This window comes from Stylophora pistillata, chromosome 5 (assembly GCF_964205215.1).
Source record: "Stylophora pistillata chromosome 5, jaStyPist1.2, whole genome shotgun sequence".
Lineage (NCBI taxonomy): Eukaryota > Metazoa > Cnidaria > Anthozoa > Scleractinia > Pocilloporidae > Stylophora > Stylophora pistillata.
Window position 1 is genome coordinate 32,113,792 of NC_142523.1, and position 23,802 is coordinate 32,137,593.

Here is a 23,802-nt window from a genome sequence, read left to right on the forward strand (position 1 = left end):
CAGGCAACTGCCTGAAAAGCGGTTACATTCAAAGTCATTTGCAAAAAAAAGGTTACATTCAAAGTTTTTAAAAAACGTGTGGCGCGCGATACGTGCGGCGCGCGCTAATAATGTGATGACATTTTTAGCAGAAATTTCCCAGAGTGTCTACAGGACGATGCTAATTCATTTCGGTTGTTTAAGGTTGACATTTCAGGCTTACACAAAGTAAAATACTTCTCCCACAAACACAGATTACAATTCTTGGTGACGTTTGAGTAAGATCTTTCCCGTTTTACTTTGCGCCATTTAATGTTGTACTCAATGTTTCGGTCTTTCAGGTTCCAAATATGCTTACTAAGCTCAGTTGCATTTCTATAACGTTCATTACGGAATGAGTAAATGTGGTTTCGATATCTTAATTTGAATGGAGTATCACAAAGTTCGATATACGTTTCCCTTGTTGTTTGCGTGGTTACTTCGGCTTGGTAAATTATGTTCTCCACGCTGCAGTTACCATCCATAGGGCACGTGTCCGGTTTACGGCAGTTACAGTTTTTGTTATTTCCTTCAGCGACTGTGGATTTTCTTATTTCGACTTTGTTGTGGCTGGAGATAATTGATTTAACGTTATTCATGCAGCTTTAGCTTAATTTGACAGTGTTCCGATTGAAAATTTGTACCAAAAACGTGTACCAAGAAGCCCTTAATAAAAGCGGCTACCGTTACAAACTAACGTACAACGTATCAATCAGCCGGACATCAAGCCCGCGGAGGAACAGACGAAGGAACATTCTATGGTACAACCCGCCGTATAGCAGAAACGTTGAAACAAATGTTGGAAAATGCTTTCTTTCTCTCATCGACCAGCACTTCCCCAAATCTAATCCACTACATAAAATTTTCAATCGGAACACCGTTAAATTAAGGTAGATATATATATATATATATATATTTTTTTTTTTTTTCAAGAGTTTATTAACTGTTATATCTTCAAAATACTGAATACATATATCTAATTATTATACAGCAGGCAGCGCCCGTGAGCAATATGATTGGATTCTGTAATCATTGCATACGACTTCATTTAGAAACGAGAATTAAAGGAATGCAACCGAGTTGAGCAAACACATCTGATCGCTGAAGGATACCAAAACAGAATTTGCCGTGACCTGGAAAATAATGGCTCATGCCAGACCCTATTCAAATGAGACGCAATCTGCGCTTTTTGGGGAAATTCTTCATCATATGCAAACAAGGCGCCAGCACCCTAAACAAAAGGAACAAATTGGCGACTACATGCCGACATACAAGCAAGAAATTGATAAAGCATACTTTAACCATCAACTTATGAAGAGTACCCTAGTTGGTCAGTGTTTCCTGCCCCTGGTGAGAGAGGGCCAGGAGGCCCTTTCAAAACAGTTCCGTAGTGTAATGTTCTAAATTATCCTTTACTTTTCAATTAAATATATAGCTCCAGGAATGTCGAGCACTCTGCGACTCAAAGATAAGGTTTTCTCATATATTGCATCTATCATTTTTATAGTCAATCAAATGTTTTTCCTTGCGCACTATTGTTCTAAACGGATCACGTGACCGGACATGCCCTAACTAAAACTGGGGAATATTCACTTATTTTCCACCACTACGCCATCTAAACGATAGAAGTGTTCATTTAATTAACAATTGGTTCATGCTTTAGCGTGCACTATCGAGTTATGGAGCACGCGGGAAGTTTGGAGAGCACGAAAGAAGCGTAAGAGTTGCCCGAGGCGATAGCCGAGGGCAACGATAGCTTCTTGAATTTTCTAGCTTTTTGAGTTCAACGTTATCCAATGTCTAAGTACATGCCATATATTTGTGAAAGAAGAAATATTGACATATACATGCTATTCCCACGTGAACGTTTCACTACTTACCTTTTATACTGGGATTGCACGTTTCCATCTGGACGAGTGGAAGAATCCATAGAGTGCCAGTAAGAGTTAATAGTACCGCGGACGTTGTCTTTCCTCGACGCCAAAAGTTACCCATCATCCTGATACGTTGACAAATTTGTATTTTAATATCTGCAGAATGAATTGATTATTAAGAATAAGTACTTTTGCGATAGGTCGAACTGAGAGTATCATTACTTTATTTTGTCTACATTTACAGGTCACTCAGGTAGTTAAAGAAGGGGAAATTGAAAAGACAAGCAACAACTTTTGCATTTTTGCACACAACTGGCAAAATAAGTTGAGTGCACGCGAGGAAACAAATGCATTTGGTTGTGGTCGTGCTGCAAACAACTGTCGTACTGTAAAGTAAGTTTTCAGGACGAAAATGATTCGCTTTACAATAAAGTAGTGTACAACCAAAGTGAAATAATAGGACAAGTAAACTTTCGCATTTATAATATCGCCAAGAAAGCGCTTTGGTTTTTAATTTATCGCTGCTATGTTACCAAGTGCCGATTAATTACAACTATGAGCCTTTCCTGAATTTAATGATCGTAGTGATGATTTTTTTGTCGAGTCTCGAACCTCGCGTTTCCTTAACCGGTGTTTCAACTTTTTAGACATATATAATTTTGTTCCTTCTGTGGCTTTGATTCAAACTTGCAAGAAAGGAAATCACCAAAGGTGAACCTCAAGAATCAAAATTATGTGGGTGATTGCAGTTGCCTCAACTGGCCTTGACTCCTAATTGAGAAACTAAAGACAACCGCTGCCGATTTAAAAAATTCATTTATCATCGGTGACAACAGTTTTATCCAAGGGTTTTAGCCTTGACTATTACACCAAAAAATACTGCTTAGTTTAAAAGTAAGCCTTAAAGTCTCAGACTAACATAGGATTAAATACATCGTGACACGGTTTGCTTGAAAACGTCGATCTGAATACTATTCACCGAGCAAGGTTTTGAAATTTAGCAAGAGGCATAAGTCCCGATATATAGTTCTCTCCAGTTTTTTATCATTATTATTATTATTATTATAATTATTATTATTATGTATTAAGGATATGTATGCAGCATCTGATGCGTTCGTTGATGATTCACCGAAAGTAAATTCACCTGGAAACAAATAGAACCTGGTGAATTCAATGAGCTCCTGGTGCGTTAAAGAAATATGAAAAACGTTCATTTACCGAGGACCAGATATAGGACAAGGTTTGAGAATGTCTGTCAGACGTGAGAAAACCCGCCAGAAATTCAAATTCTAAGATTCCCTAGTCCACACATTTAGATCGAAAGAACTGAATTAAAGCGCGACTCAAAACAGGAGCGAAAGTTGTTAAAAGTTTAAATCGTTTCTGAGTTGTGTCGTCTGCAAGGGTCTTACCTGAAGACGGCGGTAAACTTTAGTGTGGTTAGACGTTAGATAAGATAATGACTTTATTGGATAACACAATTACTAATAGAACCAGTAGTTCCCATTGTGGTCCATCTTATTTATATTTGTTATTCTTAGATGCTAAAAACTTGAATTGACCTCTCTAGTTTTTCCTATCATGTTCGGGCTTCTGTTTGACGAGCAATGAGAAACGCATTAGGAGTTAAAATGAGAATTTTTTTTCTACACGGTGAGAAAGTATTTTAAAGATAGTTCATCGTTCACCAGAAAAGATATTAATTTTCTTGGAAATAGGCAACCAGCCTACCATATTTTCCATTTAGTTTTTTTTCCTTTTCAAAAAGTGCGTTTTATATGAAATTTTGAATTCGGTGGATAGATATGACAATCTTAAGAATAGCATACTGCAAATTACAAATAGAAGTGATACAAGGAATAATTTATTTTTTCTAGCCGTGAGCAAATTGTTGTAAAAAAAATCGTAGTCTTGTCACGCAGTGTTATAAGTCTCTAAAACTACAAATCATTCTAAGGCAAGCGATCAAAACTACGCTAATAATAAGCTGGCGGAGAACAAAACAGGAATAGTTACATTTCAGTTTGTGCTTTAATTCAAACAACTGGTACACTTCCCTTGAAGAAGAAACTTAACACCTCAAAGCCAAGGTCGTCTTGTAATTTGGATTAACATGTTTTACATAAAGGTTTTTCTCTGAGAACCATTTTCCATTTACTTTTTAATGAGCCCGTGAGAAAGGTTGAGATCCTTGGAACAGAGGTGTTAGCTCCATTCACGACTCTGAATAGTGTAGATTAGGAAAACAATTACAAATTCAATTTAGCGAAAGTTCAAGTCGTCTGGATATAACTATAGTTGTCAAGTAAACAAAAAAAAAGCAATGTAGCTAACGTTGGTCCACCAAAAATATACCGGCTATGATCTCGCTCGATTACGCATCACAAATATGCTATAACTTGATAAATAACATGCTATTGTATCAGAAAATATTGCTGATCATAAACTGCTCCGCAAACCCTATGTAGAAATTATTCTTTTCCATTCAGGTCTTTGTTTTCGAAAGCAACATTTTCATTATGTTTAATGTATATTCATCTAATGCATTTAAATATTCTTTTATTTTACTCAACCTTATTTCCTTATTTTTGGCAGAGAGAAGAAAAAGATATCATCACTTGAAAAGAAATTGCGTACAAATGCATACACCAACCCACGATGAGCTGAGCCACCTATTGGAAGGCAATGAAATTAAACATAATTGCCATAAAAGGTCAGAAAGTAAATTATACTGGGTTAAAATTAAACCATCATACGAAGGAACATTTTATATCTTGAAAAGAATACGACTCAGCAGATGTTGGATGAGGAAAATGAAGGTTAGAGCGACAAGTTCCTGATAAACCAAAAGTTGGACAAGACTAAAATAATATATTCACCTGTTTCTCTTCAAATTTAAAAAGCTCCTCTATCGTCAATTCATTAATTGGTTCCTGATAAACTAAGTGTAAAAGGAAGACTAGCGCTAAATAAACGAATTTTTTGTACGTGAGGAACTGCTTTCGTGGAAGAAAATCCTAAACAATTTGGCCAGCTGTGTTTCTCCCAAAATTGTTTTGGATATCATGACTCGGTTTCCCCTTTCATTGTATGACAGTGATGCTTCCACAGTTCAAAAATCGACATCGTAAAAATAAGCACGTTTGTAACCTCCATTATTTCCTTTCTTTATATGTTAGTGTGAATAATGTACTATATTCTTTTTTTTACATCCATTTTACTCTGCTGTATGAACAATATTTATCATTTGGACATATCGTCGCTGCCGGTGTTGCTTTTGTTGTTGTTGTTGTTGTTGTTGTTTTTTTTTTTCGTGATTAGCTCGTTTAAAAATCGACTTGATCGCTGTTGTTATTACGGTACTCCTGATGCATAAGATGCTTCTGCTGTGTTAGCGTACAAGAAAAAGTATCTTATAAGTAGAGATGCATTATTGGCAGAATAAAGATAGTGTGTGCTGAAACCGACCATGTGCATTCTCTACACTCTTACTTTAATCCCAAATAATTCGACATGGTGGCAATGGGAGGTTATCTGGGACGTTAAAACGAAAAGTACTCAAAACAATTGAAAATTTTTACCTCCACGAGTCGTTCCGTCTCAGATCAAATGAAATTTATTTCATTACAAGCTTCATATTAAGCCTGCGACAATTTAATAAACAGTAGGTGTTTTCTTTTTTTTCCCACTTAAGATTCGATTGACTCTTCGAAAAATCACTTTTATCTTAACAGAAGGACGAAATAAGGTGTATGAATCGGTCTAACGGGAGTTCTTCGGAGTCGTAGAAGAAAAAAATTAATAAATGAACAAAGTAGAGCATACGAACAAATGCACTATTTTGGGATTACAGTTTCCTTCCAGGAACTAATCGTCAGTACACTTTTCTGAATGCTTAAACACTTGACGCTGGGTGATCAAAGATTCAGTGAGCTCTGAAAGGAGCTCCAAATCACTAACAGTGTGTTTGAGAGCTGATAAACGTATTGTTTGACGCGTTGACACGAACAGGGTTTTATTGCACTCTTATAGACAACGGCAAATTGGCCAGACTGCGACATTACTACTAATTGGGGTAAAAATTAATTATGATAATGACACCAGTAATAGTGAGAAAAATTACATATATTAAGAGGATATGAATAATGATGATTGTTTAATATGATTGTTTTTTTTAGTAAGACAGCTGATCTGCCAATTAGCGCATTATTCTTTCTGTTGATCACAAATTAAACTCATGACTCCATAATTTTTTATACAAGCCGATCAAGTGGTGAGTAATAAAATAATTAGTTCAGCATCCTTAGACTGTTTTAACCGATAGTTACCAAAATATGGTTCCTTTATAAACTCGTGAAAATTTCGCATTTCGAACAGTTAAACGGAAAGAGGGGCACACCAATGGAAAAAGAACAACTCAGAATCGAAATAAAATGGATGATGATCATCCGCTAGAATTAATCATACACAGCGTGCCATCAACCATATAAGAACTGAACTATACAACGATGAAGCATGTCTGGTGATCCGCACGATACCAGAACAAAAAAAAAAAAAACAAAAAAAGCAAAAATACCTTCTCAATTTGTCCCTCTTCCAATAAATCGATTCTTTCCAAGAAAATTGCAGAATCGCAAAACATGAAACTTCGTTCCGCAATGACAAGAACGACAAAGAGGAAGGAGATGACAAGTGTTATGTATAGAAATATGTATATCACAATCCAATTATCTTTTCCTTTGAATGGTTATTACTTTACTTCGAAGCAAGCCAATAAGAAGACAGGAACATTGTGGGCTTGCAACCATCTGGTATGGTATTGACTAAGTCTCGATTAAAAGCAGTAATTTTGAGTAATATTTCCCTTCTAAACAGTACTGAGATAACAACAAACATATGAAACATATGTGTGAACTGCAGTTATGAGACGTATATGAGCACGATCCTTCGCAGTAAAGCACTATTTGAGCAATAGTGAAAATCAGACCTGATTTTCACTATTGCTGCGGTTCACACATATGTGTGAACCGCAGTTCACACATATGTTTCATATGTTTGTTGTTGTTTGATTTATCATCTACGGGTTTATGTCGAATTAATTTGATGGCCTGCTCCCAGTTGGCTTGTTAGCTCAATTGGTAGAGCGCTGCACTAGTATCGCAGAGGTCAGTGGTTCGAATCCCGTACAGGCCTGAAATTTTTTTCAGGTCTGATTTTCACTATTGCTCAAATAGTGCTTTACTGCGAAGGATCGTGCTCATATAAGTACTGAGATAATTGTAAATTTATTTCAACTTATTGTTAATGCAGTTGATGGTTTGCGGACAATTTTCAGTTCATAAAGTGAAAAGAAAGAATTGGGTTCGTTGGTGAGGCCGCTGATGAGTACGCTAAAAGATGCGTAAGTGGCCAGTGATGATGGTTTGTGAGGAACGCAATGGTGTTTGAAAATGTTTTCTATTTATTTTTTAAGAAAGGAATTAGTTTCTTTCCTCCCTCTTCTGAATTGATAAGTTGGTGAGGCCGGTGGGCGTACGTTAAATGATACGCGACTGGAATGGTCCTTTTTTTTTTCTTGTCCAAAAATTATTGATTAAGTTTTCTGCTGCTTGTAAAATAAATGAGAGGTATAAGAAAAGTTGGTAAAGCAAATAAAAAAAGAATACATATAAATTAGATCTCCCTCTCCCCCTTCCCCGAAATGCTTGGAGTGACCTAATGGTGCTTAGTGATCTAAGGGCGCCAAAGAGACGGAAACAATTATTTTTGTTTATTAAAGTGCATTTTATATACAAACTTTACATCTGTGCATTTTCTAATATGCATTTTCCGTTTCCGTATAATGGAAAGAAAATTAACAAAGACAGCCATTTTGTGCATCGTCTTGTCTGATTATCTGTTCTAAAATTCTAATATTAGATAACAGGCCTGTGCGAATGTTCAAGAAATTTGCATAAATCGAAGTTTTGTATGAAGTTGACTTTATCTTGCTATAAACGTATAAGTTGCTAAGAAATTGCTCAGATTGGTGACAATTGCTTAAGTTTGCTAGAACCGCAAAAGTTTGTTCCTAACGCCAGAAGTTTCCGAGCAGAATGGGACAGCAGGCCTACTCAAGGCTGTGTAGTATTCTTACGATCTCCCTCATTGGCATTCAGTTTTGTATAGTCTCCACCCCCCTCCCCCTTTTAACCTGTTAACTCTGTCAGCGACGACTGATCCTCCCTCGGTTCCCCACCCCCTGAAAACCAAGGATTCCTCCTAAAGCCCATTCAACTCCCGCCCCTCCCCTCTTGCCGCGAAAATGTTGCACGTGCTCATAATAAAGTTTTCCTGTTTCGGTATATTTAGTAGTTGATTAAGTAAGTTATTATTTCTTGTCGCCAACATTGATTTGTGGAATGTCAAAGGAAGTATTGACCGGCGTCGTGTAATCGAGCCTTCAAAAACAAAGATGTATTTAATCAAATAGTCGCTTGTAAAACCGCATGCATAGATTAACACTATGATTGTCAAGCAAGCCGATGTAACTGGAAATTAGTGGCCACGAATCATTGAAGAATGTGTACAACAAAACTGGAACTTTGTCAAGTTAGCTTAAATTATCTTACCACTCCGGACTTACGTATCTGGGTGTGTATATCCGTAGCTTATAAAACATAGCATTTTTGTAACTCAAGAAGATGGGACTGAGATAGGTGGTAGAACAGAACGTGTAATGTTGGATTGTCTAATCAAAGGATTGTCTTGGTTTTTTAAACATGGAATTATGTACCGGATTGGGAATTCAGAATCTCGTACATAAAGGAATGTTGCCATCAACGATGAAAGATATAGGTGAAATGAATAGCTTATCGAGGGGCGTTGCTTAGTATTCACTCAGACGGTGTGCGCGCTCCGATTGCGTTGCATTGTGGTAGCATTATTTTCAATGTGGTGGTGAAAGCAGAGACTGGTACGTATTTGTCGCGTATTTCATTGTTCTCAAGGAAAAAGGCAAGCACTGTCTTTTTAGTATCTAATTTGAGACCGGTTTCCGAGAAGGTCAAATTTGCTGTAGGTCGTATTTTGAAGACTTTCAAAGATTTAGATGGCTACTTTGATCCTTCTTGATCATCTCTGACCAAACGATCTCTAACGTGTATCAGAAGGTCCCTGTCTTCTTACAATGCGTTTGCATGTCAAGGGTCAATTCTCTGTTAAGTAACCCGCGTTTATAGAAATATTACTTTTGTGTTTGATATTACTCCTCCCGCCGTCGGGTCGGCTGAGAGTGTAACTGTTGCCATTTGTGTCCAGATTCATAGGTGTTACGACGATCGAATTATTTTCACTGAATCTGTCACGCAATTCCAGATTTTTTATAGAATTATCTTTACTCTGTAATATTCCAGAAACTTCTTTCATGTGACTCAGCAGTTTCCAAAACTATTATAACTTGTAATACGCTATAAATAGTAATAGAACATTCTACATACCTATAGTAAATGTATAAAAGCTGACTTGTGAGAAGTACAAAAAAGGATTTGCCCGAGGGCTTACCCTGGTGGCTTGCTGACTGAACTTGTGGAAGCTATGGTGTGACGAGGCTATGACTTTTTGACCTTGCGATGTTCGGAGAGAAGAAAGAGATGCGTAAGGGAAAGAATGCGATAAATCAAGAAAGCCAAGCGCTGTGGTCTTCAGTCGGTGGAAGTTGGAATTCGAAGTTAATCAAGACGATGAACTTTTCTACGGCATAAAGGATTGTAAGCCTGCTTTACGAACTGCTTAATTTAATCTTTAACCTAAGTAAATTGGACAGTGTAAAACTAATTAAATAATAGTAAAAATGTGTAACTGCTTGTTGTTACATTTTTGTTGCGTGCCTTATATCGTACTCGTGAGTCTATTTTCATATATGCTTTGTTAGCGGACATCTGTTGGTCATTCGTGCACGTAACAAAATTGAGGGCCTGTCAAATATGACACCGGGATCTCTAGCTGAAGATTTGGGGAGTATTTGTTCATCGCCAACTGACACATATAAAATGGCAAGGCTTTGGGCGGAATTTTGAGCTAATTACAATCAGTTCAGCTTTCTCCTGATTGAGCTTTAGCATGTTGTTTGTCATCCACCAGTCAATATCTTTGACACATAGCTCAACAGATGACTTAGCTTGAGCGAGATCAGCAAAGCAGTCAGTTTTAAAAGAAAAGTAAAGTTGAGATTCATCAGCATACAAATGGTACTATAGACTATAAAAATTGATAATATCAGCAATCGGAGATGTATGTAATAAATACAGCAAGGGATCTAACACAGATCCTTAAGGCACCCCATGTGCTGAAGAACGTTGTGATGACCGACAATCTTCAATTTGCACAAACTGTTTGCGAGATTTTAGATACGAATCTAATCAAGCAAGGGCATTACTCTTTATACCAAAACGATGGGAGAGTCTAGATAAGAGTATCAAATGGTCAACCGTATCAAATGCTGAGGACAAGTCGAGTAGAAGGAGTATAACCGACTTGTTATCATCAAAAGCAAGCAGTATGTCATTTTGTACTTTTAGTAAGGCCGTCTCAGTCGAGTGCAAGACCTTGAAGGCAGACTGATACATCACATCTAGTTGGCTATATGGTATGACTTTACATGGTCAGTAAATTGTTCAGCAACGGCTTTCTAAATGATCTTTGAGATTAGCGTCAGATTGGAAATAGGACGAAAATTTGAAAACTGTTTGAAGTCAGCATCAGGTTTCTTCAGAGACGGAGATAAAGCAGCGACTTTCAATGCATTAGGCATTCTGCCAGTTGAGAGAGACAAATTGACAAACTTAGTTATTGTAGGTAGCAACACCGAGAAACAGCCCTTGAGAACCATTGCAGGTAAAGGATCCAAGACACATGACTTAGAAGAGGGCTTACACGCAAACACCTTTACTTCCTCTTGGCTAACCTTTCTAAAGTTACTGAACTCCACAGGACATGTTAATGGTATTGGCCGTAAGGGCCTTACGATAATATTTCTGTGAACAAGTTTGGAGAGAATTTTATCAATATCGTTAATGAAGAAATCAGCAAATGAATTTGCCAGAGCAGAATTATCAACAGAGGGTGGATAACGCTTCCCAGATGGGTTTTGAAGTAATTTATTAACAGTCGCGAATAATATCCTTTGATCTGAGGGATGTTCATTGATGATTGAAGTCTAGTGCGCTGATTTCAATGTAGCAATTAGGTTGTTAACCACACAGCATTGACGAACATCCCGGTCCCATTGTAGCCGCGAAGCACGCCACCTCCGTTCCAGTCTTCTCCTTTTCCTTTTCTCAGCTACGACATCCGATGTATACCACGGTGCAGATGCCCTTACAGTTACCAGACGTTTCTTTTTTGGAGCATATTGGTCCAATAACTGTCACAGAACCCTATCATACTGATCTACCATCGTATCTAAGTCAGTAGCTTAATCTTGTAACAAAGGAGAATCCATAATGCCCTTACTAAAGGAGTCCATATTTAAGGAGTGTAATTTCCGGACGTTAATCAATTTTTTTCTAAATTGAGGTTTCTGAATAGATAACACACAATGAATTGCAAGATGATCCGAAATAACAGGATCCTTAACTTTGGTATCCTTGATAAGTGAGTCATCTGATCTTGTAAAAACTAAATCAAGGGTATGGGCACTGGTATGAGTTCCACAATTGACATGTTGTTTCAGATCATATGACTCAAGAAGGTCTGTATAGTAACCCCCCTTCCTCTCTGGAATTTAGTAATGAATCAGTGGCTTTGATATTTTATGCTCATTGTTGAATTCTTACCCCTCCCCCAGCCTTTTCATTTTTTTGGCACAGTAGGGAAAAAGGAAAAAAACCTGCCACTACGTTAACGGTGAAATGAGTACACTGTATATATTCTTAACTGAGTTACAAGTTTTTCAAAATACTTACCTCGAGCACTGAAATTTGTGATGAGTGAGGTACATGTGGTTGAAAACTATTTTCTCTTGTGTGGGACCTGATCTAGAGTAAGATCTATTACAGCCTATAAGCACTTACACCTAATAAGTAAATTATGGAATAAAACTTTTGGCATTTTGATCAAAATCAAAGATAACGCGATCCGACCAACAGGTAAATTTGGGATCTGAGAACTTGTTTAAAATCATAAAATAAAACTAAAGAGCGGATTTTTATATTGAAAAATACATATCATGCGACTTTTTCGCCGTTAAGTTGAAAACATTGGTGTTCTACAGAGGAAAGACCTGTGTTTATAGTTAATAGATTATGCAAATTAGCGTTATTTAAAATTGTGTCTATAAAAACTTTTTTCTACGATCTTCTTAAACACAAAGAGCTGTCTCTTTTAACTGAAGAGCATATTATTCCACACTTCTGAGGCAAGGTATATTTTGAGTTTATGGCCATTTTTATCTCCCACGAAGCGCTGATTAAGTAAAACAGCTGTGTTTGTTTTGCACGCTTATCGCCAACTAATTCAGTTATCATCAACCAAAGAGAAGTGGACATCGAAGATCTTACCAGTATTATTTCCTTAACCTCTCTTCAGTAGCAAGATATTTTTTTTTTCGGCAGGACGCAACAGAGCTCGTTTTCCTAACAGCTTCTTTTATCCTATGCCGGATTATTTTCCCTCCTTCGAAACTTTGTTTACTTCGCTGTAATTCAATTAAAATCCGTTGGGATCTACACCAGTTGTCACGTGACATTTACTGACTTAATTGCGCAAGCATTCATGCTGTAGTGTTTGTTTATCGGAAAGATGTCTGCCGAACCCTTAAATTGTTCTCTTTAGGAAATAGTACAGACTCCGTGTGGGTCTAGTAGGGAAGAAGCGAAGCACGTTTTGCTCTCCGACTGCAACGCAGTTATATCCGCCCATTTACTTAGCTTCCACTTATCCAAATGCAGCGCTATTACGGAAGTGGAGCTAATCATGGCAAGAACGGGAATACAACATTTGTCGAGAAGTCAACTCGCGGGTATGACAATCTGCCCGAGGCACCGACACTCACATGGAAGATTCTGGAGGGGTCCAAGATCCACACCGGGAAAACTACAGGTGTGTCGGGCAGCTACGTTGTAAACTTCCAAATGGCCGACCAAGTAAAACGTATATTTGGCGTAATCGCTGCTGTTGGATCACGTAAGTACCATAAGCCTTAACTTGTGGTTTGCTAGCTCTATTTTCCAGCCCTGCACTCCTACAAGTCTACCCTTACTATACACTACTCCTAAAAGTTTCTGTTATTGTTGCTCACATTTCAACTTTCCCGTAGCTCATACTAAACTGCCGAGTAAATTTCTTCCTTTTTCTAAATATTTTTGGTTTTCTTTGTTTTCTTTTTTGTTTACTTTTTGTTCTTTGTTTCATTTTTGTTTTTGTTTTATTTGAGTTTTTTGTTTTTGTCTTCTTGTTTTCGTTTTTTTTAAACTGGCCTGCGTAGCTGGCAACTTAGTGAGCGGCAATATTCTGGAGTGGTGGATCGGGTGTGTAAATTTCTTCCCATTCCCCTAGCTCGCGTCGACGCACCTTACCGCTCAAGAATACTCTTCCTTTAAACACATACACAAGGACGTCAGCTGGTCAGGCCAGTAATATTATACATTACGATCGCGAGTTATTAATCGTTTGCACTACTCTATAGCTGTCTGCACCACTTGCCGGAAGAAGCATGCTGAACGATTGTTGAGTTCAAGATGGCGGGGTTCTGCCGAAAGTTCACAAGACCAAGAGGGAGCAGTTTCTGAAAGGTTTGTTGGATCTATTTATTGTCCCTTAGATTCCGTACTTTTCTCACTGTGTATTTAGCTTGCGCATGCCACATCAACCATGCACACTAGGCAAGGAACTCAGAAAAATAATGTGTTAGTGGCTGTGGAATAAACTTAATATGAAAACAACACTGCTGGATAAAAGATGAAACCCTTCTTTTTGTCGCAAATTAACCCCTAAATATGCCTTTCCGTTTTACTGAGTCTTTCAATAAAAAAGAGGCATTATAGCTGATAAATCATGTTCAGAAATACTCGCTTACCTTTCCCGTTGTTAGTGAAACTGTCTTATTTCTCAGACCAGCCAGATCGGATGCGAAAGCTACTATACATGCACATTAAACCGAAATGGAGACCACTCCATTCCGTCATTTTCTCAATCCAAAGCCTTTCTATAGTCCCGGCTGGGGTCCAGGGAGTGCTCAAGCAACCTCTCTTCAGAGCACCGACACAGAGATCCTCAGCACTTACAACGCAGCGATGGACAAAATTGCCAGCAATATTACTTTCACGCGACTACCACTAACTTCACAACTTGACTCATGAGATGAATGCACTGCAGCACAACGACAATACTACATCCACAAAGCGGCTGAATACTGCATGCTGGTGTACGATGTGATAGCCCTAAACGACGGTAAGGGGCGCTTTCATGCCTTGATATCTCCTGGTGAAGAAAATAATGATAAAGTAGTAGCCGATGACGTGCTGAAAGCTTTGATGACCGCTTACAAGAATGCTGAAGCCAAAAGCACCAAAACGCAAATTCTAAGCCTTTATGCCTATAAGTATTCGATTAGCACGTTAAAGAAACTGCACTCGCCATACGATAAGTTGTCAACTCGTCAGATACAAAGAGCGCGGTGTCATGCAAAAACAATAGGTCCTGGAAGAGTGCCTGAGAAGAAAAAACATCATCATGTGCGCATTGATATGAGTAAAGTGGACCATTTTATCGAGTTCATTAATCGTCCATATTTTTACCAGGATGTGTCTTACGGAACTAGGTCGCTGCAGTTAGACAGTGGTGACACCATTAAGATGCCGAACGTCGTGCGTACAGTGACGCGCTCTACAATGATTAGCCAGTACATGCAATTCTGTCAGGAGGAGACGTTTGAACCTCAAAGTCGCTCCACTTTATTCAAGACTCTTGAAGTCAGAGAAGCCTCACAGAGAAAGTCATTGCAAGGTCTCGACAACACTGCTGCCGATGGTTTAGCTGGCTTTCATAAAATTGAAATGATAGTCGACGACTTAGAGAAAGGGGGAATGAAAAGGCAATGGAGCGCTAAAGTTCTAGAAAGACTGAAGAAAGCAAAACGCTACTTGAAGACTGATTTTCGCGTTCATTGTAGTCCAGAGGAGGCTGTATGTCCGGATCATTGCCGTAAGCTCGCTCTTGGTGATGAACAAGATCTCGACTTCCAGGAAAATTGTTCCCACCAACACACAGAAAACTGTAAGGAGTGTCCAAAATCTGCGAAATGTCCTTGATGAAGTCGAAGACAAAATTCGAGGACTGTCTTGGAGACCTTACAGCAGCGAGCAACGAGATGATCTCCTCTATGACTTCAAGCTGGCAAAAACCGACATTTTGCAGTGGAAGGCTCTCATTGTTCCCTCCATAAACCAGGAAGTAGCAAAACAAGATCAGCTGAAGATGATAAGCACCAGTCAAGACTGTGCACTGGTCATAATGGCGTGGGAAATGAAATTTATCCAGCTTAGATTTCGTGAGAAGCAGTCCAATTGGTTCGGCAAGAGAGAAACGAGTTTGCACATCTCGACAGTGCTCACAAGTGATCTAAAACGACAAAGGAAAACTAGAACTGCACTCCTATGCCCATCTGTTTGGCACCTGTCAGCAGGATTGGTTCGCCGTGTGTTCCATCATAGAGAGTATACTGAAAGAAATTAAAACCAAGAAGCCCCACATCACTCGAGTTTACATGAGGTCCGATGAAGCTGGCTGTTATCATAATAATTCTCTCATTGCCGCAGCAAGAGACATCGGTCAGCGGGCAGGTATTGAAGTCTTTCGGTATGACTTTTCAGAGCCACAGTATGGTAAGGATGTGTGTGATCGTATCCTGTGCCCAGTGAAAACATGCATCCGACGTTTCTGCAACGAAGGACGCGACATTCTAACAGCGGGAGACACGAGAAAGGCGCTCTGTGAGAGACCAGTGAAAGGTACATCCGCGTGCGTATGCGAAGATAACGGGTCTAAGAGAACCTTAGAAGTGAACAAGATAGATGGACTTAGCAAGCTACACAACATCCAGTTTGGGGATGTTGTACGTGCGTGGAGGTTGTACGAAATAGGGCGTGGCAAGGAGATTTCTTACGACCAACTAGTTTTAAATGACCAAGGGGACACCGCTCTCGTTGTAAGTAAGGAGTTCTTCCCTTTTCACAATGCACGTGTGTATGAATACACAGTTCCTGGAACAGAGGTTTCAAATGAAGGCGATGATTTGGACGATTCAAAGATGGACATGTTTGAATGTTTGGAGCCTGGATGCGTGAAGAGTTTCCAAACGTTTTCAGAACTCGAGTTACATTTGAACGTAGGGGACCATTGTGTGAAGGATGAAAGGCTGTCAGAAACAGTATATGATAAACTCCGTAGAGATTGGGAAGAGAGGCTTACAACATCAGTCAGCATCACTGACGAACCACAGTGCGAAACTAGTACCCACCAGGTTGTACGTGACTCAATGCCTCCAGTAAACACTGTCAGTATGGGCTGGGCCCTACCCGAACCACGAGCAGGATCCACTAGATTCAGTTGCAAAGTTAAGAGCAGTATTTAACGACAAAGTTTGATCAAGGCGAACAATCAGTGCTAAAAGCTGACCCTCAGCAAGTTTCAAATGATATGCGAAAGGCAAGAGACGAGCAGAGCAATAGGTTGTTTGACCGAGACGAGTGGCTTACCAGGAGCCAAGTGCAGGGGTTTTTCTCTCGCCTTACAGCAAACAGAAAAAGGCAACGAACACCCTCAGAAATCGAGCGAAATCCGAAGGAACTGTCCCTAGAGGAAGAGGAAGCTGAACGAAAACGGCTGATGGAACACATCCTTAATGAACTAAAGCCGCAGCACCCTCTGTCCTACAACGCCTTTAATCTGTGCGAGTGCGCAAAGGAGAATAAGCTTAGTCTTTTTAGTGTAGTAATCAGTCAAAGAAATCTTGTCGTTTTTTGAAGTACCATTTAAATCAAGAGACAGGAAAAATGACCTTATTGAGCAACTGATGTCATTTATACAGGAATGCCGATGCTTTAATTAAACTATATCAGAAGCTGCATAGCCCAGGAAAATAAATGATGGTGCCTGTGGAGTGAGTTTGTTTTAGAACAGTAGGCACAGCCTCAAAGTAACCTGATAAACAGTTACGCTCAGCGAATTAACGTACTCACTTCTGAGAAAACTCGCGAAAATCTCTCAAAATTTTCGTTTTTAAGTTTGTGGCGATGTTCTTAACTCGCAAAAATTAAAAGAGAAAAGAGAAAGGAAAAAATACTACCCTGACCGTGAGAGATGTTAGTAGTATTTACTCGTAAATATAGGTTTGTGATTTTCTTAATTTCGAGAAATTAATGATATGTGAATTTTGCAGGAGTTTATTAAAATGCCAGTTTGAATCATTTGTATTATTTTTCAATTTGTCCCGGCAGGACTCTCCAACTGTCGATGGCTCAATCATATTGCATATCTTCGGGATTGGCGTTTGGTTCGACAAACCTCTGAAACTAGATGTTGCGTGACCAGGCGTAACTGACTCAGTCACGTTAAAAAAGTAATCATGTAAAATTCACCTCTTTAACAAATACCGTTTTGAAATGGTGAATATATGAATACAGTATATAGGAACTGTGGAACGAGAAGAAATTCATCGCAATTATAGACGAAACTTTTAATTTGCAAAAATAAACCTGAAAAATTCATGCTTGAACGTGTTTCGAACCCTTGACTTTTGCAACACCTCCGGTTCAGCGCTCTAACCATTAGGCTAACAAACCAACTGTGATGCCATTCTACAAATGATGATGAAAAACTTGCTAACCACGTAAAATGAAAACTTTAGCAAATAGCTGGAAGAAATGGTCAAATCTGGCAAATTGGCCACAATAATAAACACGAGTGAAATGAACAACTTCTTCAACAACAAATTCACTTTGGCACGTCGTTGATAACTGAAAACAAAGGCTAGCGCTCTTGAACATTAAGTAAGTTCCTCAAGTCCAAAAAGGATACAACAGTAACGTTTCCAATTTTATAGAAACTATTGTTTGCATGGTCAAATATTGCTACGGAAACTATTTTGGACGCGTGTGTCGAAAAAACAAGGAACGCATGCAGCTAATTTGCATATGACTACAAAGAAAGATTTTTCTCAAACATTTCCTCCATGCCATGTAAAACGGACAATTTTTTTATCGATTTTGATACTTCATTAAGGAGTTGGTACTTTATTTTCAAGCAATTTTTAGGCCGTTAGGGCTTACAAATCGGATTCATGTGCGGATCGTGTTACTTTGGTTTCGATCAACATGGCGAATATTTGTTAAATTCGCAAATCTCCCTGCGGCGCGCCATGAAAGTGCCCAAAAGTTCTATTCCATAATTTACTTATTAGGTGTAAGTGCTTATAGGCTGTAATAAATTTGACTCTAGATTAGGTCCCACACAAGAGAAAATAGCTTTCAACCACACGTACCTCACGCATCACAAATTTCTATGCTCGAGGTAAGTATTTTGAAAAATTTGTAACTCAGTGAAAAATATATACTGTGTGATTATTTTACCGTTAACGTAATGGCAAAAGGTTGATCTTAGACATATAGGATAGAAAGCTCGTTAGATTTGAAAATACGGCTTCAGCAGCATTCGACTTTTGTAGCTAAATTATGGAGGTCCTGGGGGGAAACTGGGTGCCTTTGAGGTCACCTTGAAAAATATCTCGTAAAAAGTGAAAAAACCAGACTGGTTCAAAATAAACGCAATATTTGTTCATGGGATAGAAGTCTCGACTTTTACAGTAAAATTCAGGGAAATCGGTGAAGGTCCGAAATTTGCTTTATGCGTTCTTAGGCGGACAGCCTCTTAAAAAGGTAAATAATATCATTTTTAGCTCCGCAGGGTTTGCTGGCTGGTTTGTAGAATTTAAAACATGCGCAATATTCACGCCAAAGCCGGTCCAAAGATATTCTGCTTAAACAGTCACACTGTTGTAATAACAGAAATGGAAGACGAATCAGGCCCATATCCACAACCTGAGTTTGCTCGGTTTTCGTTTTTGGAGTCCTCTCTGAACCAGTGAGAAACCAGTGAGAAAACTTATAAATAACACTTTTTTCAGACATTGTTCTGTTCTTAGCTAAACCTGGTGTAAAGGATAGTGGAGAGCGAGTTTTTTTTCTTTTATTTCAAGGCTATTGCCCTGCTTGTCCTGTGTCTGTGTCTATTATTACAATCTACAAGATTTATCCATAATTGACCCCCGCATATTTTAGTAGCAGTCTCCTGGGAATGGGAGGGGCCCGGCTGTACTTTCGCATACGGGGCCTCTCCTGCTCCCAGGACTATTTATATGTGCCAAGTTTTATTTCTGTTAACCTTGAATTGTAAATAGCTATAAATATCAAAGAAATTCTAAAGAACAATCATTCACAAACACTGAATGATACCTATATTACTTCGTGTATAAACTGCATATATATATGAGTGAATAGTAAGCAATTTGCAGAAAAATTTGCAGTTCAGTTCTAAAAAAAGAGCCGCGATTATGTGCGTTGTAAAGTATTTTAGGTTTTTTTATTAACATCATTCTGCGTAAAATGAAAACTTTAAACAAATGAGGACAATTATTCTAGATTCCTTTGTATGGCACCTTTTAGGCAAATACAACTGAGTACGACGAATTTTTTTCAGTTCGTATCAGAGTTAGTTCAAGGTTAACCCCCTGTTTAAAGTAACTGAGCCGTCGGAAGTGTCTTTTAAAAACAACCTGTGTGTGAAGCAATAAGTTTTGAACTACGAGTGGTCCCCATCTTTCCTCGGAAATATTAGAGTTCACAGGCGCTCGCGTCTCGCTACCTCTGCTATATCCCTGAGGAAAAATGGGAACAACTCGTAGACAAAGATTGGGCCTAATTTTATCTATTTGATTAAGGGGAATATTCCTATGATGATGTTTTGCCAAGTTTGCCTAGTATATCAGTTTACCATACCACAAAATTTTGTAAATAATTGGCAGTTCTAGCGTTAATGGCTTGATAAGAATTCAACGATTTGGTTTTGCTTTAAGCTACTGTTTTCTTTTTCTCACGAAAAAAAACAAACAAACGAACAAACAAATATTTTTTAGTCGAAAAAAGTCACATCTACATCTTTTTACAAACACAAATCAACTGTTTGTCATAATTAAGTGTCAAGTGGTAAGTAGGGAGGGGTGATCTTTTAAGTTACATATCTTATAGTATGCATGTTTAGTTAAGGTCTCAGTCTGTAAAGTTTAAAAGTATAATAATCGATTGCGAGACCTCTAGTGATTTTTTTCCTTAGATTTTGAAATTCGATGAAATAGAAACTAACACTAACAAGTAGATGCTTGTGCGGTTATTATCTTTCGATTTTGCTTTTGGAGCGAGCAGTGGCCCCTTTCCTTCCTGCCCCTCCCCTTCCCAAGTATTTAAGCGTGGTATTTGTTGTCGTCTCTTTGGGAAGCTCGTTATCTTCTTTGTCATTATTTTGGCGGAACCCCGAAAAGAGTACCAAACTTCCCTGGCACTTGCTTCATTTTCTCTCCCCCTCCCCACAAGTCGAAAATGTCTGTGTACGCCTTCGCTTTCGATCCGTTGCGGTGACTTTGGCGTGTACGTCGTTCCGGTTTGATGGCTCTGTTCATGTCGCAGAAAAGTCACACTTGGGTTTTTCATCTTATGATAAAACAGTACCATTATGTGTTTTCTTAAGACTGAAATTAAATTTTTTCTTTTAACTCTGAATAATTGGAAAAAAAAAAAGGAAACACCCACAGCATTGGAAATGGTTTCTCGACACGGAATTTAAATGAGCATTTCATCTTGATATGATACTCTTATAAAATCAGAAAAAGAAGATGCAAAACGCATATAGAAAACTTTATTCTGAATTCGTAATTCGCACGCCGTCCAAGAGATGGATTGGAAATGTTTAAAAAGGCAGTTTTATCGTTGAATCGCAGCTATTTCTGTGCGATAACGTTACTGTTGATATGTGGAAGATGTAACAGCCTGTTTCGGTTTTCTCTCATAGATCTGCCGTATTAGAAACTATCCGATTGAATAAATGCTGTAAAACAAGATGAGAGTGACTCTATAGTGAACTCGGGGATATAATGTACAGAAAACTAACTTCTTACTAACCGAGTACAAGGGCAATACTGAGGAATATTAGTCCGAGGTAGTGGCAGTCCGGTGCGTTCAGTCCTTCCAAACTCACCAAGGGCCAGTATACCCCACTATAGCTCGAGCATGTCCAGTTGTTACTTTGCTGGTATGGGGACTCGCTCTTGCAATAGGCTCTGAAGACTTTGGCTTATGAGATCCACTTAGGCTGCCCAACCAGTGCGCTTGCAATTGCCTTGCTAAGGCCAGCGTAGTGTGTAATTTTAGGCCTCACGGAGAGGCACCCCACCCATGGAAACCGTAACCCCATGAAAATCTCAGACATGCGCAGATTACATTACTTTGTAGCACTGCGTGAGAAAAGGAACGCGGGCTCGTGCCGTGAGTTGTTTACATCAAAGTTACAGATTTTTGTTAATTAAATCGCCGGCCGACTCACCGAGATGAGACCTGATGGCACGTAAGAGCTCACGGTAGCCAGTTTTCTTGCAAAAATCAGCCACCAGTCAAAAAGAAGCCGAGAAAATATGTGAATTATTCCGAAGACATAGAAAAAAGCGGCATTGCAGTGCAAGTGTGCAGCTTTTTAAGTGAAGAAAAACTCGATCGACTCGAGAGTGTAAGGGTTTGAGGTCCGAAAACGCCAATCTAAAAGGAACAGTCAAAACCCTAAGGCGCAGTCTAGGTAAGTGTTTTTAAGGAGGGAATGGAAATGCAAACACTTACAAATGTCTACAAATACTACTGCAGATTGTCTGAGCCACCAATTACGGTGACTAATTTTCATTCCCATTCTGAATTTTCGCCGGTTGCAACTTGCGCGATCGTACTTGACACCACTTTTAAATGGTTTTAATCATAAACCGATAACACTCCCAACAAACAGAAGCCGAAAAAAAAACCTCTCGAATGTTAAGATAGAGTAGTCGATATGGCCGCATGGTCAGTAACAAACTATACAGGCAAGTTAATTTTTCGGTCAGCAAATCATAACGACGTGTATCTTTAAGTGTCATACACTATCGAGAGTTTCTAAACATACCACATTGATAGGATTTCTAGTCGGATATTTTTACTTTGTATTCTTTGTTACCATACTCTATCGTGAAATCCGTGAGTTACATTTGACTAATTTCAATTGTCACCTTTTCATAATTTCAGTATTTGTAAAAGGAAGGAACATCCAATTGAAAAAGGACGTGTTGAGGCTCCAAATTCAACTCAAAAAGTGTCAAAACAAACTAACGTCTACCGAAAAAAAATAAAAACAAGTCAGCAACAAGTTAAGAGGGACAAGATCTGCTTCCTCAAAACTGAAAAAGAAATTGCAGGGGAACAATGAGTTTGTCAAAAAGGGATATTCTCTTGTGGAGACATTTGCACGTGGTAACTATGGATACAACCAAAGAACTTTGATGTTTATGGCTTGAGTCAGATACATGCAACATGCATCTTTGTTATCTTATCAAAAGACACCTGTAGCATTACATCTGATTTTCAATGTTTTGTTTGATTGTAGCCCCCCCACAAACTTTGTTGTCTCCCCAAGTACACTTTCTGACTGGAATGTTCTCTTAGGTCAAGCAGACAAACTAATTTTACGCAAGTGCTTCTCAAACTCTAAGTATGATTTTCATCTCTGGAGCGATGACTCCCACAAAGGAGGAGAAGAGAGGCACATAGTGGGTGTTCAAACCTGGTGCCCTAGAGAGAGCAAGCCCCAAGCTTATGTCCTAGCAAACAGCCTTACAGCAAGCGGGTCTGGAAAACACCAGTCTGATGTGGATTATCATGTTGTGAAAAATGAATATGACATCACCAATGTTTCGGGGTTGGTTGGGGACAATGCCTCTACCCAAAAGGGAAAAGTAAATGGTCTCTTAGCAAACAACACCAAATTTTTTGGAAAAGAAATGTTCTTTGTAGGATGCTACTCACATGTACTAAACATCATGCTGAGAAAAATGTGCCAGGCTGGGTTTGGAGCAAAGGGTGACATGAGTAACCCCCATGTTTTACAATTGCTTTATAAAATATCTTGGCTCCATCATGAGCGTCCAAGCCAATACAAAGTTATGTATGTTTCTCTAGGTATTCTTAGTAAAGAGCCACCCCTTCCTCAGACATTCATTGACACAAGATGGACATAATATCACGAGACTCTCCAGTGGTATCTTAAGTATGGAAAAGCTTGTCTACAGCTTGCTGAGCGTCTCCTTCAAAGATTGCCAAAATCAGATAGCCACCCCACTATTTGGCAAGATGTCATTAAGATGAGCTCAAGTACTATGATTCAAGTTGAAATCAAGTTTTTGTTTGAATTCCTTGACAAGTTCATCATTCCATCTCTGAACACATCCCAAGCTAGTGATGCAGAACTTGGTTTTTCCAGTGGTTACCTTGCATGGTTATGGCCAGCAACTGTTTTGAAGCACCATGAAACTTTAAGTGAAATGTTGAAGTCTCCATCAGAACATTTTCCTGTAACATCACAACAGGTAAAGATGTCATTGAAAGACCCAGCAGCTATTGACCATTTTCACAAACAAGTGCAGAGGCCAATGTTACAAGAAGCACTTAAAGTAATCAAAGATCATGAAGCAGAGTGGTTAACTTTTCCTAAGTTGTTTGGAATGGGAGCTGATCAGAGATACCAAAGTCATTTCTGGCATTCGGTTTTAAAGCTTCTTGGATCATTCCAGTCAGATCTGAAAATCAAA

The 23,802-nt window shown here is 38.8% G+C and overlaps 2 protein-coding genes and 1 pseudogene across 2 annotated transcripts in view; 2 read left to right on the plus strand and 1 right to left on the minus strand.

Moving 5' to 3' along the window:
- Positions 1 to 23,802, minus strand: part of LOC148731466 (uncharacterized) — a 424,262-nt gene that overhangs the window by 350,154 nt on the left and 50,306 nt on the right. The window lies entirely within an intron of this gene.
- On the plus strand, positions 14,288 to 15,181 carry LOC148731485 (uncharacterized). The gene has a single exon (XM_088760767.1). The coding sequence runs from the start codon at positions 14,288 to 14,290 to the stop codon at positions 15,179 to 15,181; it is 894 nt and encodes a 297-aa protein (XP_088616893.1).
- Positions 15,637 to 23,780, plus strand: LOC148731486 (uncharacterized; annotated as a pseudogene).

Bases quoted from the DNA above. Each gene is read 5' to 3' on its own strand.
- LOC148731485 (XM_088760767.1), top strand. From the start codon at position 14,288: ATGCTGGTGTACGATGTGATAGCCCTAAACGACGGTAAGGGGCGCTTT.